Source organism: Rhamphochromis longiceps, linkage group LG20 (genome assembly GCF_057381845.1).
Source record: "Rhamphochromis longiceps isolate RC_006_pf linkage group LG20, R_longiceps_female_GT1.1, whole genome shotgun sequence".
Taxonomy (NCBI): Eukaryota; Metazoa; Chordata; class Actinopteri; order Cichliformes; family Cichlidae; genus Rhamphochromis; species Rhamphochromis longiceps.
This window is the reverse complement of record NC_140576.1, coordinates 2565244-2578273: the sequence shown is the minus strand read 5'-3', so window position 1 is coordinate 2578273 and position 13030 is coordinate 2565244. Positions and strand designations below refer to the sequence as shown.

The 13030-nt window shown below is 41.7% G+C and overlaps 2 protein-coding genes across 3 annotated transcripts in view; both read right to left on the bottom strand.

The window, feature by feature from the left end:
• kmt2d (lysine (K)-specific methyltransferase 2D) overlaps positions 1–963 on the bottom strand; it is a 30287-nt gene extending 29324 nt beyond the window's left edge. For both annotated transcript variants that reach the window (XM_085394988.1, XM_085394990.1), the window contains exon 1: positions 216–963. The gene's annotated coding sequence lies outside the window, so the exon portion shown is untranslated. The remainder of the gene's footprint in view (positions 1–215) is intronic.
• A 3391-nt stretch (positions 964–4354) lies between these two features.
• Positions 4355–9078, bottom strand: dhh (desert hedgehog signaling molecule). The gene is made up of 3 exons (XM_085393683.1): positions 8051–9078; positions 5687–5948; positions 4355–5518 (listed from the first exon to the last, which is right to left on the bottom strand). The coding sequence occupies exons 1-3, from the start codon at positions 8357–8359 to the stop codon at positions 4713–4715; spliced, it is 1377 nt and encodes a 458-aa protein (XP_085249809.1). The 5' UTR covers positions 8360–9078; the 3' UTR covers positions 4355–4712.
• Between the last annotated feature and the right edge of the window lie 3952 nt (positions 9079–13030).

Genomic DNA, 13030 nt, shown 5'->3' with positions numbered 1-13030 from the left:
CGTATAATGGCGCGGAAACAGTCGATGTGCAACATATATCAACCTAAAGTTAGCTCCCAGGTAACATTGCTAGTTTTCCAGCAATTACACAGCCCCCATCCACTCGAAGCTAACAGCTAAACACTACCGACTGTAGAGCTAACACCCGGTCTAAGGTCAGGGTTGGCGTGTCTTTAGGTAACAGGTTTAAAGGAGCCATAATCAAAGCAGCTCACCTCACAAAAACAATATCGTCTCCTCATGTATCAGCAAAATCCACAGAGCCACGCAGCGTCCCAAAATGCTGATGGTCGCTTCATTTTATGTACCGGACTAACTCTACGGCTAGCCGGCTGGAGTCAGAGTGGGGGGAAGTGCACGTCGGCGGAAGGCAGGCTGAGCGATGCTGCTAGCTAGATGGATAATGCCATTAGCTAACAGGCAACTTGAGCTTTTGTGTCGAGTACGCTATCGGGGAACTGTTAGTCACAGACACAAGTCTAGTAAAGATTCCCCGGCTTCATACAGCGAATCGAAACTAACTACTTTTCCTTGCTTCAGGGTTTTAGCTGGAATGGCTAACATCAGCTAGCTTTTGCTCTGCTCTGGAATCTCGTTCGCGAGGTCGTGATAAGCTATTGCAAGTTTGCACCACAACAGTGTATGCGAAAATGACAGCGCTGAACTTTGTTGACAAGTCACCAAAAGTATATATTTTTGGCGTCTGGTGTCAGTCGACCGCAGACTTTTCATCTACCTAAATTTGCGAGTCAACTTTGCATGGGTACCCTTGTGTGGGTCACTAGCATCTCTTCTTCACTTCGCGTCCTCAAACGGCTGTTCTGCCAAGTGGCTAACTGCTGCTAGCCGTGCCAGCTAATAACAACTACGTCAAAAAATAATAATTCATGCAAACCAAGGGGCAGAAATTATATTTACTACTAGTTTCTACTACACTTTTTAAACCTCGAGTAAACCTTGAGCGAGGCTAATAGTTTTTACCACATACGATTTCAATCTGGTGAGCGCTGACCAGTGAAATATGGTGGATATTAGATCATTTTGATTTTCGGATCCAGGGAGGCCATTTTTCATTAGACTGTTATGATTGTAAGAATACAGCTGCTGTGCACATGTCTGCTGATGAATGGTTTGCTTGTTTAAATGATGGGCCACGATGTGTGTGGGTTCGATTATGTTACATTTGTCGTGGTGCAAATTTATTTTTGTAATTGATTTAACAAATGTGCTCATTGTGTTTAACGATTAATTTTTTCCGCCTGTCTTTCTGATGACCATTGCCGATGGGTCGTAATCGATTATCTAAAAAATAAATAAATAAATACATTTTAGCGGGTCGTGTAATGTTGCGCGTTTTGAAATCGTGTAATCGTGCAATTTGTTACACCATTGTTTTGTTTTGCAATATGCCTGCAAGATAAACGTCTTTCAAGGAAGAATGAATCCAAAGAAGAAGAAGAAGAAGTAAAAACAAACAAAACAGGACGAATAACAATAATCTTTTGTGTTAAAATGCCCAGTCTTTAAGCAGACATTTTAAATCTCTTATCTGATCATTCACATTGAGTGTATGACCTTTCTATTAAAATATTTATCATTGTAATGCAACTTCAAATTTGATTTGCAGATAGGATTAAAGTGCAGTGGTAATGTCAGGGAAGGTGACCAAACCCCAGTTCCTGTCAGTGGGCAAAGAGGTTTTCTTTCTTTATTTTTGCCTTATCACTGTGAGAAAACTATAGTGGTATAGATAACACAGGACAATATAGGTTCAAGAAAGCTGTCCTGAGAACTGCTGTGACACTGACAACAAGTTACAAGACAATCTAATAAACTTTGCATGACAATAAAGAGTTGTTTACAGGAAGCTTTTATTTATAAAGTTGTGAAAAAGTTGTCATTCTGGGGGATTTTTTAACTGTAAAGATTGTATATGTGTAGCTCTAATTAAATCAAGACATTGACCTATTTGTGTCACACCTTCTTGAGCCCATGCTGAAACACCAGGGGCCTGAGGCTGTATAAACACAAAGTAAAGGTCGAGAGTCATTGAGATGATCCAGCGAACCTACAGGAAATTAGGTTGGGTAGCAGTGGGTCCGATTACTAGAAGGTCATAGGTTTAATCATCTACTGTTTAACTCTTATTCTGCCTTAGAGCAGAACGCCCAACTGTTACAGGTACAGTAGGAACCTTGCTTGTACCTCTACATTTTCAAGTAGCCGAGGACAAAAATTCCTGCAGGGCATTTGCAGTAAAAACTCTACCACATCACACGTGTGTGCTTTGGTGACCCCTTGTGAATAAGGAAGCAGCTGAAAGTAACTTTTTTTTAAAAAAAAGGAATAAAATAAGTCCGGCTGAATATCACAATTGTGAAATTAATGTGAGTGATCTGAGTTCTTAATGGTCCTTACCTACAAATAAAGACAATCATACATATTGCATTATGCACCTGCTGCAGGGGGTGGATCCACAGCTGACCCTGCACTGGTACATTTATGCATTAATTTCATATGTGGAGAGGCATATATACACCTCGGGCTTTAGATTAGGCCGCTGAAATTATTTTAAGCTGAGTGAACACATAGAAATAAGGAATGGTCTTCTGAGTGTGACCTTTTACTCCAATAAGAGTTGGGGGGGTGGGGGGTTGTTTCTTTGTAAAAATATTACAATTTATTGTTGTTTTTCAGGAGTCACCTTAACACACCTAATTATTGTGGTATGCTATAATAAAGCCATTTTTACCATGGTTGACAGGAGCTATTTGCATTGACGAAAATAAAAATACTTAAATCTATTTGATAATTTTAAAAAATGGAAGGAATGTTGGCAAAAATGTCCTTTGCTGGATTTTGTAGCCATGAAAAGTCCTCACTGACACTTGTTTCTGTTACAAATGGTAATATTTATTCAACTTCTCTTTGACTCTTTCAGTGCACGACTGTGGGGAGTGCATGTTTCCATTTTGAAAATAGGTTATTACTGGTCCCCCTGACAGGATTAGTTAACTCCCCATTCAGCTTTAGTAAGATTGGATTAGATTTTGGGTCGGCTGAGACTGGCTGGAAGATAGTTGCTGATTGGCTGATAGATGCACAGGGAGGGTGGTATTAGGGCACCAGGACTCTCCTATTGGACGGTAGGTGAAGCGGATGCTCTCCCCCATCTGCCTCCTGTATCTCAAGGATAATCCCCTGGAATACCTTCACAGATGTTTACAACAGAACTGGAAGACAAGAATATATTCTGATGTAACAGTAATGATGGTTAAAATAAACAGCTCAAGTTACTTTTATTGCATAGAGTTTCACCTGTTTTGTGGCTTGACTTATTAATATTGAGCTGGTTTTGATTTCAGATTCCTGTTACTCTGGTATGGAGCTCTCTCCTTGTCATATTGTCTGCTGGAAAAACAGCATAAAGTCCTCCTATTTGATAGGTTACGACGAACATTTTAACTCATAATACTCTATCATAAATGTTCTGAATCAAATTGAGGCCTGCTAAATTAAAGAGAGGATCAGGAGTGTTTGCTATTTATTAATTTAGATGGTACCAAATACAACTCAGTGGGGTGATATCAGTTCCTCCACAAGGGGGGTGTATAACCTCAGACTAGTGCTGAACAGAACCCTACACTTTATTATGAACCTTTAAAACATTTGTTTACTTGAAACCAGTAAAAAATTAGATGTTTAGTAGTAATGTTTATTGTCTTTGTAGGAAGTCACATTGTACTTTATAGGCCAGACTCGATTTTTGGGTGGGATGCGCAAGCGGGATGTAACAGAATAGAAAGTGGCATTGTAATGTGCAACAGTTAGCAGATAAGGGTGGCGCAAAATAATGCAATTCCAATACGATTAAAAAACAAACAAAACCTGATAATAAAAAACAAAACCCTAAAGTGGGCTTCCAAAAAAGCAGAGATCTGTGACTGAGATAAAGTCAGAGTGTTTGCAGACTGTGGCGGAATATTAAGTACTCTGGGCTTTTCATTAACCTGGGTTTCCACACAGGGTTACACAACATACATTAACTCGACTGTAAGTGCTGGAATCTATCATTTCCTTGTCATATCCCTTCCCCCCCTCCCCCCTCCACACTGAGCAACTAATTTATTGTTTAGTAAGTAAAAATATCAATTAACCTAACATGCAAAACCAATCTACACCACAGCTGAAAAGAAAGGTAGCCTGCCGTTTCATAAAAGTACAATTTTAATTTGATTTATGACATGAAAACAAGCAAGGGCATACAGCACATGTAGTAGATATTATAATAAAATGGAAAATATATATATATATATATATATTATGATTCAGAAAGTACAAAAATAAAGATTCTATTCGTCAGGGATTTCATTCTTGTCTCATTAGAATATATATATTTCATTTTTTTTATTATTATTTTTTTAACATATATAACTGAGAAAATACATACAAAAAAACAAAACAAAAATATGATAGTCTTTGGTATTACCATTTTTATATTAACTTGCTCAAAGTCTCATTATGTTCAGTTTCTTAAACATTTGTTAGCATGTATAACATTATGGCAGATTATTTTACAAAAATAGGGGAGAAAGCTAGCAAGCATTTCCAGTGTTTTTCAATCCTTTAAGGAATAAATGGGAAGTGTTAACATATTGTATAAACGTAGCAGTAGGCTATGGCACTTATTAAGTGTGCATAGATTTTGGTTCTTAAGGATGAAATGACTCTGAGTCTAAAAGAATGCACCCAAAACTGTAGAGTAGTCTAGCATACCAGTGCACCTCTGATGTCTCCGTCTGCAAGGAGTGCTTCTCTCTACTTTCTATCCTCAGGGCATCACTCACGTTGACTTCTTTGTTCACATACACACCTGCTTTGTCCTTTGCAGGCAAAGTGCTAACATGCATTGGAGTCTTAGTACAACTTTTTTGAATGTCAGTATCCTGCTGCTCTTCTGCTGTTTCTCCCCAAAGTAGCTGCTTGAATGAGAAGAAAAGTCGCAGGGGTCCAAAAGCCCAGTGCGCGAGCCTGTGGTCCTCCACCAGCGCATAGCTGGATGCCAGCACGCCATCAACAAACAAAGTTCCAGCGTCTGTCAAGGGTGCATACACTCCCATGCTTTCTGTTAGTGAAACTGAGATGATTTGGGATGCATGCACTTGCTGCTCTGCTTTATGTATGAGAACACAGTCTCCTTGTCTGACCCTGCTTGCAAACTGAGGCTGGTACTCACTGTTTTCTTGTCTGCAGTGCGGGTCTAAAAAGACCAAGTGATTTGGAGTAAGGGCCAATCTATGTCCATGTTCTGTCTCCAGAGACAGAAAAGCAGACCAGCTTTGTTGATCCCGATGGAGAAACAAGAGGACTTGGCTATACACGACTTGGCCTGTCCCAGATAGGGCCATGACTCTGTCCCCAGGAGTGAGTGACGACAGGCTCTTCTGCATCCCTCCAGCCACAGTTACCCGGGCCCAGCCTGGGAAACAGCCACCTTTTTCCACAGCAAGAGAATGATCTGCAGAAGGATCAGCAGACAAAGCCAAGATGAGTAAACACAAATTGTGTTCCCCCTTTTTTTTTTTTTTTTTTATAAACTTAAATATCCTGATACATTTCACACTGAAGTAAAGTAATTTAACAATACAAGCATGGCTTTTAATGGCAGCTACCTTCTTAAACTTACCAGCTTTTACTGAGCAGTGGACACGATGTTTGGACTCATAGTGGACCCAGTCGAAGCCTGCTTCCACAGCCAGCTGGGCCAGGAGACCGTACTTTTCAGGTCTTCTATCAGACGTTGTTATATCCACAGCCCGGCCTTCATAGTGCAGAGAGCCAGGAGGATGGTTGCCATCTTCATCCCAGGCCTCTGTCACACGCAAGCGTATCCCTGGCCACTGGTTCATCACTGCAATAGCCAGCCTGTTCAAGCACTCCTTACATCGCTACGGGGCAGAATAAGAAAGAGGGCAGATATTCATTTTGGAGCACTTCAGTAAACTTGTAAATATATTCACAAATTTATCAGCATGAGCACCCATCTCAGCCTACCTACAACAAAAAATTGCAACACAGAAGAAAAACCTTGACTTGACTCAGTGTTGTTTTTCCTCTGAAACCCAAACTAACAGATGATGATTTGTTAGTTTTCAGAAGTAGAAACTGTAGAATCTAAAGAGTTCCTAATTTTCCAAAACCAAGTCACTCAGTCTCATCAGCAAACAAGAGATGTTCAAGAGACAGACACTTGTGAATATTACCACTCTCTAACAATAGGCAGAAAAAGAAAAATGGGGTTTTTACACCTAAGTGCGTAGACTGATTTCAGTGCGCCTCGGCAGAAAACGATTCCAGTATTTCAGCTCTGTCTCCAGCTCCCAGGTTCTGATTGTTTGTCAGTTGGCATCATCACACAGTTCCTCCTCTACTCTGCTAAAGGCCATTTCAACCTTGCTCAAACAATCAGAGTACAAGAACAAACCCTACTGTAGCCAGTTTGGCACATTCCTTGGCCTTTTCAACAGGGTGACAGAATAATCAAGGCCATTCTCTGCCTTTCCAGATTGTTCCAGACTTGAGTTTCTCAGTTTCACCCCTGAGACATGTGATCAAATATGTGCACAGTGACTCCTAACACCCCCGTGGGCCATAATGTTACAGACTGTGTCAGCATTGTCGCAAAATAGCAGGCTGAAAAATAATGACGTCAGCATCCGAGGTGATACGCTCATGCAGCTACTGAACGGCGCTGGCTTGTGACTTGTGCTGTGGCAGGTTTTAAAACCTATAATTATGGCAGTAAAGCTCATTTCGAATACACAACGGATCAACAGCGAAGGAGGAAGTGACAGAAAACCATGGGAGCTAAAGTTGGAAAAGAAGAAAGCGGCGTAGCAAAGGCCTGAGGTTGGGACTAAAAAGAGAGGGCAGAGGGGAAGAATGTATGGGCACGGACTTGGGAATGTGACAGCAAGAGTGAGAAAAAGAGAGAGGGACAGAAAACAAACTGGGTACATTTATCTCGCAATGCCATTGAAGAGAGGCATTTCATTGTCACAACTACAATAGTCGCTTTTCCGACGGTGCCATTACTTCAGTAGGAGGGAATTTTGTATAGGCGACCCCTCTGAGTCTCCAAATGACGCACAAAGAACGTCTTTCACATCTGGGCAAAAAAGGGGGCACATGCACACATACACACACATTCAAACTGGTATCAGGAGGGCACACGTATACAACCACAGATTTCCCTCACATACAATCACTACGGGAGGAGAAGGGACACAGATTAATATCCTAAACAATCACACAAGACCATAGTATCCAAAACCGTGGACTGAGTGTGAATGGAGCTTGTGTTCACATTCAGAAGTGTGGCATTCCAAATGGGTAGTTTGAAAGTCCTTTAATGCGGCCCAGATCTTAAATCCTTGAGGACGTTGACTGCCTTCTCAAGACACTGTAAATTTGGCTACCTATCCTTAGTAATCAATCAGGAATTTAAGTGCCCTGCCTGGATTTTTCTTCTGCTGGGCACACTGAGAACCTGTCATGGGAAGTGTTTTATTTCAAATAACAAAGACTTTGGTTAAAGATTAAAAGGAAATGTTCCTGTAGAGAAACTCAGCCACTTAAGGGTAGTGTTGAATTACATCCTTATCTTCTTATCTTTAAAAAAAAAGTGAGGTAAGATTTGGTTAAAGCTTACACAGGCCGTGCTGAGCATTTTTATCTATTAACAGACTGGCAAGTGCAGGTAGATAATGACTGGGATTATATGATTCGTTTTGAAGGTGCAAACAGCAGTTTGTCCATTTAGGGAAATGTAGCTGATCAACCATCCAACAACGAAACTATCTTGAAAAGGGAAGTCAGTCTGAGCATCACCTCACTGAGTCAATCTGGTGCTGCATCTTTGGGCATTTACTGGACTTACTACACAACAGTCATAAGCGATCATGGGAAGCAATGGAAACGACTGTTATCACTGTATCACAGTCATATAAAACAAATCTAAGATTCTAACCCAGCTCGACACCAGTCTCACCTTAGTCGTGAAGCGGTCAGCGCCTGTGTTCTCTTCGTCCTTGAAGACAATGTCTGGGTTGTAATTGGACACAAGTTCGTTGAAACGCTCAGAGTTGCGTGCGATCTTGCCCTCTGCTCTCCCACTGGCCCCCAGGTTGTTCTCTGATAAGTTGGGGAAAAACTGCTTGAGGCGCATGGCTGTGAGCTTTCTGGGCCTCGGACGGGTGCCGTACCGCGGGCCCGGTCCGCATCCCTGGACCAGCCATATAAAAGTCCACACAGCAACCAGGGTGAGCTGTGCCAGGTGGGCCCACCAGAACTGCTTCATTGAGGAGGGTTGGGTCTCCCAGAAGTCAGTGGCTCGCAATGCGTGCGGCGATAGCCCAGGTGTGATAGCTCCAGGTGTGTGACAGCAAGTGAATGAGAGTCAGATCTTGGTCCATTCCAAATCATTGATCATTAGAGGTGATATTTATTTATTTTTATTTAGTTATTTTTTAGCCCAGAGACTGATAAAGTTCCGGGACACGTAGGTTACTTCATATCCCGGTGTTTCACCTTAATTTAAAAAAAGAAAAAGAAAAAAGTTTTAAAATACCAAGCAAGTGCTTCACTGTTTTGGTGACGGCGCGATCTGATTGGCTGAAGTCTGGCATGCGTTGGGTCACTGAAAATGTGGAAATGCAAAGGCTCTTTGAAGATTTCAGTGCGTATCAGCGGGAACTACGTCTCCTGTGATCCGAGAGTCATCTTCAGATATCCTCCGGAGGTGCCTGTCTTGACGCAGGTGTTTTGGTGGATTTCTGCTCACTTACCGCTTCTCTCTCTCCCTCTCTGTCTCTCCCCCACGCCGTCTCCTGGACTGGACACACAAACTGACGCACACCTAAAGCCCGATAGCCGCCTGACTCTGGGATTTTTCTGGACGCTCCAATGAATCTCTCATCCCTGCTGTCCATCCAGTAATGCCTCTACCGACACTTTTTTTTTCTTCCTTCTCTCCTTCGTCCACTGTCTTTTGTCGCGTTTCAGCGCTCCTGGCCACCTTGCGCCAGCCATTGGTTCTTATTAGAGTCCGGACAAGATTGCCCTCCCTTCCTCTGCGCGCTCCCACCGCGACAGCACACGCCTCCATCCATCCATCCATATAAAGAACACATCATTTGGCCACTTATGTTAACACCGTGAACCCCACCCCCTTATCAAAATACTGTAAAGTTTAGGCATAAAAAACTGAAAAGTTGTAACAAAGATAATACACAAATCTATTTCAGTATTTTGTTTGTTTGTTTTGGTTGAGACAAATTGTTCATTATAAATACGCTTTAAAAACACAAAATTTAGGATTCATTGGGAGCTTTTACAGTAGCTTCAATTTCCAAAGTTTCTTGTCAGTTGAGTTGCTTTGAGCTAACATGTCTTTGCCTCTGTTTGCTCATCCCTCCCACTGCACACTCATGCTTCTGTTATAAATAGACAAGAGTTGAAGGTGAGGACCTAAAGATGGAGCACAAGTGTCCAGCCTTGACACCCACAGACTATGACTTACAGTGCTGCCTTCCTGTGTTTGGGGAACTAGCCTGACCCTCCTGAACCAAGCGCACCCAAGACCTCTTTGGTGGAAACACCCGCTGGCCCTATCATCAATTTATTATTTTTATCCACCCTAGAACAATAGCGGCGAGAATTATAAAAATGTGTCTGATAATGCCCAAAGTGGGAGCAGAAAAGAAAGTAATCACCGTATCTCAAGGGTGGGACATCTGTAATCGCAGAGGGAAGCTTAAATTAATGGCAGATTAAAGGTCAAAGTGCATGTCACTGCCCTATCTCTGGCTTCCTGGACCTAATACATCAGGCCTGTTTCTGCACTGTGGCTGTTTCAGGGAAACAGAGCGGCGGTGGCCTGTCTTTACTGAATGTTTCAAATAGTATATGTCTTGATGTTTGTTGTAACTGAAGATAATAATTTTTTAAAAAGAAGAAGAAGAAGAAAAAGACTTATTTATAAAGTGACTTATTGTACCCTAAACATTTCATTTTGCAGTGTGGAGCTCAGGTCACTGAGCTCCACACTGACCATGGAAATGCACTCTCACTGGGGGAAGTTTCTAGATGATCCCAGGATGTTGTAGGGAGGGGTGGTAAGGCGAAGCTGCATGTTCCTGTCCTTATGATAAACATGGAGAAAGGTTCGAGTCTGGCTTAGGCAACACAGATGAGAGATATCGGCCTTTGTAACAAATGCAGGGAATAACTCAATCAAAAAAAGTAACAAACACTTTCATATCTACAATTACTCACATCAGTGTTTCTCTTCAAAGCTATACAAGAGAAAAAAGATTTCCATCTGACATGAAAGGGAAAGGAAGGAAGCAAACATCTGTGGGCTGGAGATGGAAGAGAAAAAAAAGGTCATTATTATTAGTTTTTATTTTGGTGCCCCCATCCTCCAGCCTCCCCCTGCCTCCTTCTGGCTCTTAGCATTTTACTCCCCCATTTCAGGATGGGAGTACATGACTGGGTGAATGGTTCAGTTTCCTGCAAAGCCACAGCACAGAAAACGAGATCTTTCCTGCTTGGGTTAGGCTACCCTGCTTTGTTTCTTCCAAACAGATGGCTGTGCTTGCACCTGAGCTGGTGGTCACACTGACTGCCTTTGCACTTACAGGTGCGCTGTGAATTTGGGTCATACTCGACGAATAGCCGATATCTCAGAATGCAGCAAGGGTTTGAAATTAGGATTCAGTAAAACAGAAGTAGCATTTTTTAAACAATCCATCTTTGACTTTTCAAGTGTTAGTCTTGTCTCATAGAGCTGATTAGACATTCTGCAGGATCCACTTCCTCAGATGGAGACCATTAGAAGGGTTTCCGAGGGGGGTGAGGGCAAGGAAAGTCAAGGAACTGACACCTAACCGTCTCCCCCCTCTCTCACTGCCCACCACTGTCTGTCACTGTGTTATCAGTGCAGGAAGCGCAGGGTGGTGCATTCTAGTGCAGCTGCACACACTGTATTGTAACTCTGGTTTTGTATTTAATACATCAGTTTGTGTCATGTTTTCATGTTTAATTCAGGTGTGCCACATATACGGATGTGAGACGTCTACCCTAGCATGTTATGGCTAAGATTAAGCAGGGATGCAGGTCATAAAAAAATGCAAAATAAAAATAAACAGAGTACCAGTGAAGTTGAGGCGATGCTGCACGAAAGTGGACAATAGACTGCGAAGGGTGGAACTTCCTGGCTGCTGACAAGCAGGTCAAAGGTCAAACATGATGCTATACCTTCTGCTAATTCCATCCCCAAAATTCATTTACATTGTGCAGTAGTGTGCGGGAGACTCGAGTCACCCCTCATTCCTCCCAAGGAACCAGATTTTCTTGTCTCGATTTCAGTCCAGTCCTCTTACCTAAGAATGGTTCTGTTTTCTTTGTTTGTTTGTTTGTTTGTTAATCCTCTTAATATTGGTTTAAGCAAGCATAAAAAAGCACTTAACACAAGGGATGAAACAGAATTGTGTTTATTCAGCTAACAACTTAGCACAGAGCCATTAGTCTTTCAGCACGTTGTTACCAGAAGCATGTCACAGAAACACGTAATCTGTTCCCATTTCTTTATCTGAATTTACAAAAATGCCAATGATAACAGAGTTTGACAGACACAGAATAGTATTTTCACCATCAAGGTGATTCACAAAGACCTATTAACCAAAAACTTATCGCTGTATATCTCTGTATGGTGTGCAGTTTCCTAAAAAAAAAAAAAAAAAATAGGAAACTGGAGGTAGTGGGAAGCCTGAAGTAGATGAAGCAGATGAACAGCATCTGAAAGCCACAAAAAAAACAGGAAAAAGAAAATCCAGCAAGGCCTAACACGGGACCTGAGAGACACATCCACCGTTCACTGAACCCTCATCAGAAGCTGTCTCAGTGGACGGATGGCTGTGAGGGTGTCATTGTTAAGGAAGGGAAATAGGGAGAAAAATCGGAGGTATGCCAAATTAAACAAGAAGCAGAGAACTATTTCTGAAGAATACTTCAAGAAATAATAAAAAAGCTTGAGTTTGGACTGTGTCGAAAAATAAAAGTAGTCGCATCATAGACTTCATGTCCACTAGATTTGTAAAAATCGAGGTTTTTGCACTACATTTGCATTTGTTTTGCACATGTTTCAATAAATCTCTGCACCTATTTTCCCATTTCCCACCGCCAAAATATAAAGAATTGAGGGGTGTCTCAAGACTTTTCCACACTAATGTGCAGATTAAATAAATCAAATTCAAATTCAAATTCAAATTTTATTTGTCACACACACACAACCATACACAGTATGACATGGGGGTGAAATGCTTGTAGCTGTACAATGCCCGACCATTAAATGACAGAAGAAAAGTTTTACAATATTTACAATTTACTACAAAAATTTACAAATTAACTTAGGAAATACTGTTAAATACTGTTCACTTGGATTTCTCAGTGTCAATTGTGATGATAAGGTTTTTGAACCACTCACACAAAAACAAAGCTCAACACTGCATCCTTCACCCGATGAAACAAAAGGCCTGTGGCAGTCGACTGTGTGAAGCAAGTGTGCCGTGAGTGTGCACACAGGATGGCGGGCAGCTATAGCAAGTGGACAGTGTGGCCCATTATCAGCTGATTAGCGAGCAGGTCTCGCCTTTTCCGGAGTGATTCTGTATTTGCAAGTGTAGAAAAGAGGGAATAACAACCCTTAATGCACTTTGGCACAAACTTCAAATGACCGACTGTCAGGAAAGCTACTCTGTGTCTTTTCCCCCCCACTTCATTCTTATGTTTTGACAATAAAGATAGCCTATCTCATCCCATAACAAGCTGGCTGTTTCCCGCCTTTTCCCTGGCAGTCCCGACATGCATTACTACAGTGTGTTACCGAAAGGGACCGCTGAGACACTTTGATTGCATCGCTATCAAGCTTTACTTTCTGCTACGGTGGAATTGTGATATCTTAGTGTTA

Bases quoted from the DNA above. Each gene is read 5' to 3' on its own strand.
- dhh (XM_085393683.1), bottom strand. From the start codon at position 8,359: ATGAAGCAGTTCTGGTGGGCCCACCTGGCACAGCTCACCCTGGTTGCT. The intron at 5,949-8,050 runs GTGAGACTGGTG...TCTGCCCCGTAG, and splicing joins CTGACCGCTTCACGACTAAG to CGATGTAAGGAGTGCTTGAA. The intron at 5,519-5,686 runs GTAAGTTTAAGA...ATCCTTCTGCAG, and splicing joins CCACTGCTCAGTAAAAGCTG to ATCATTCTCTTGCTGTGGAA.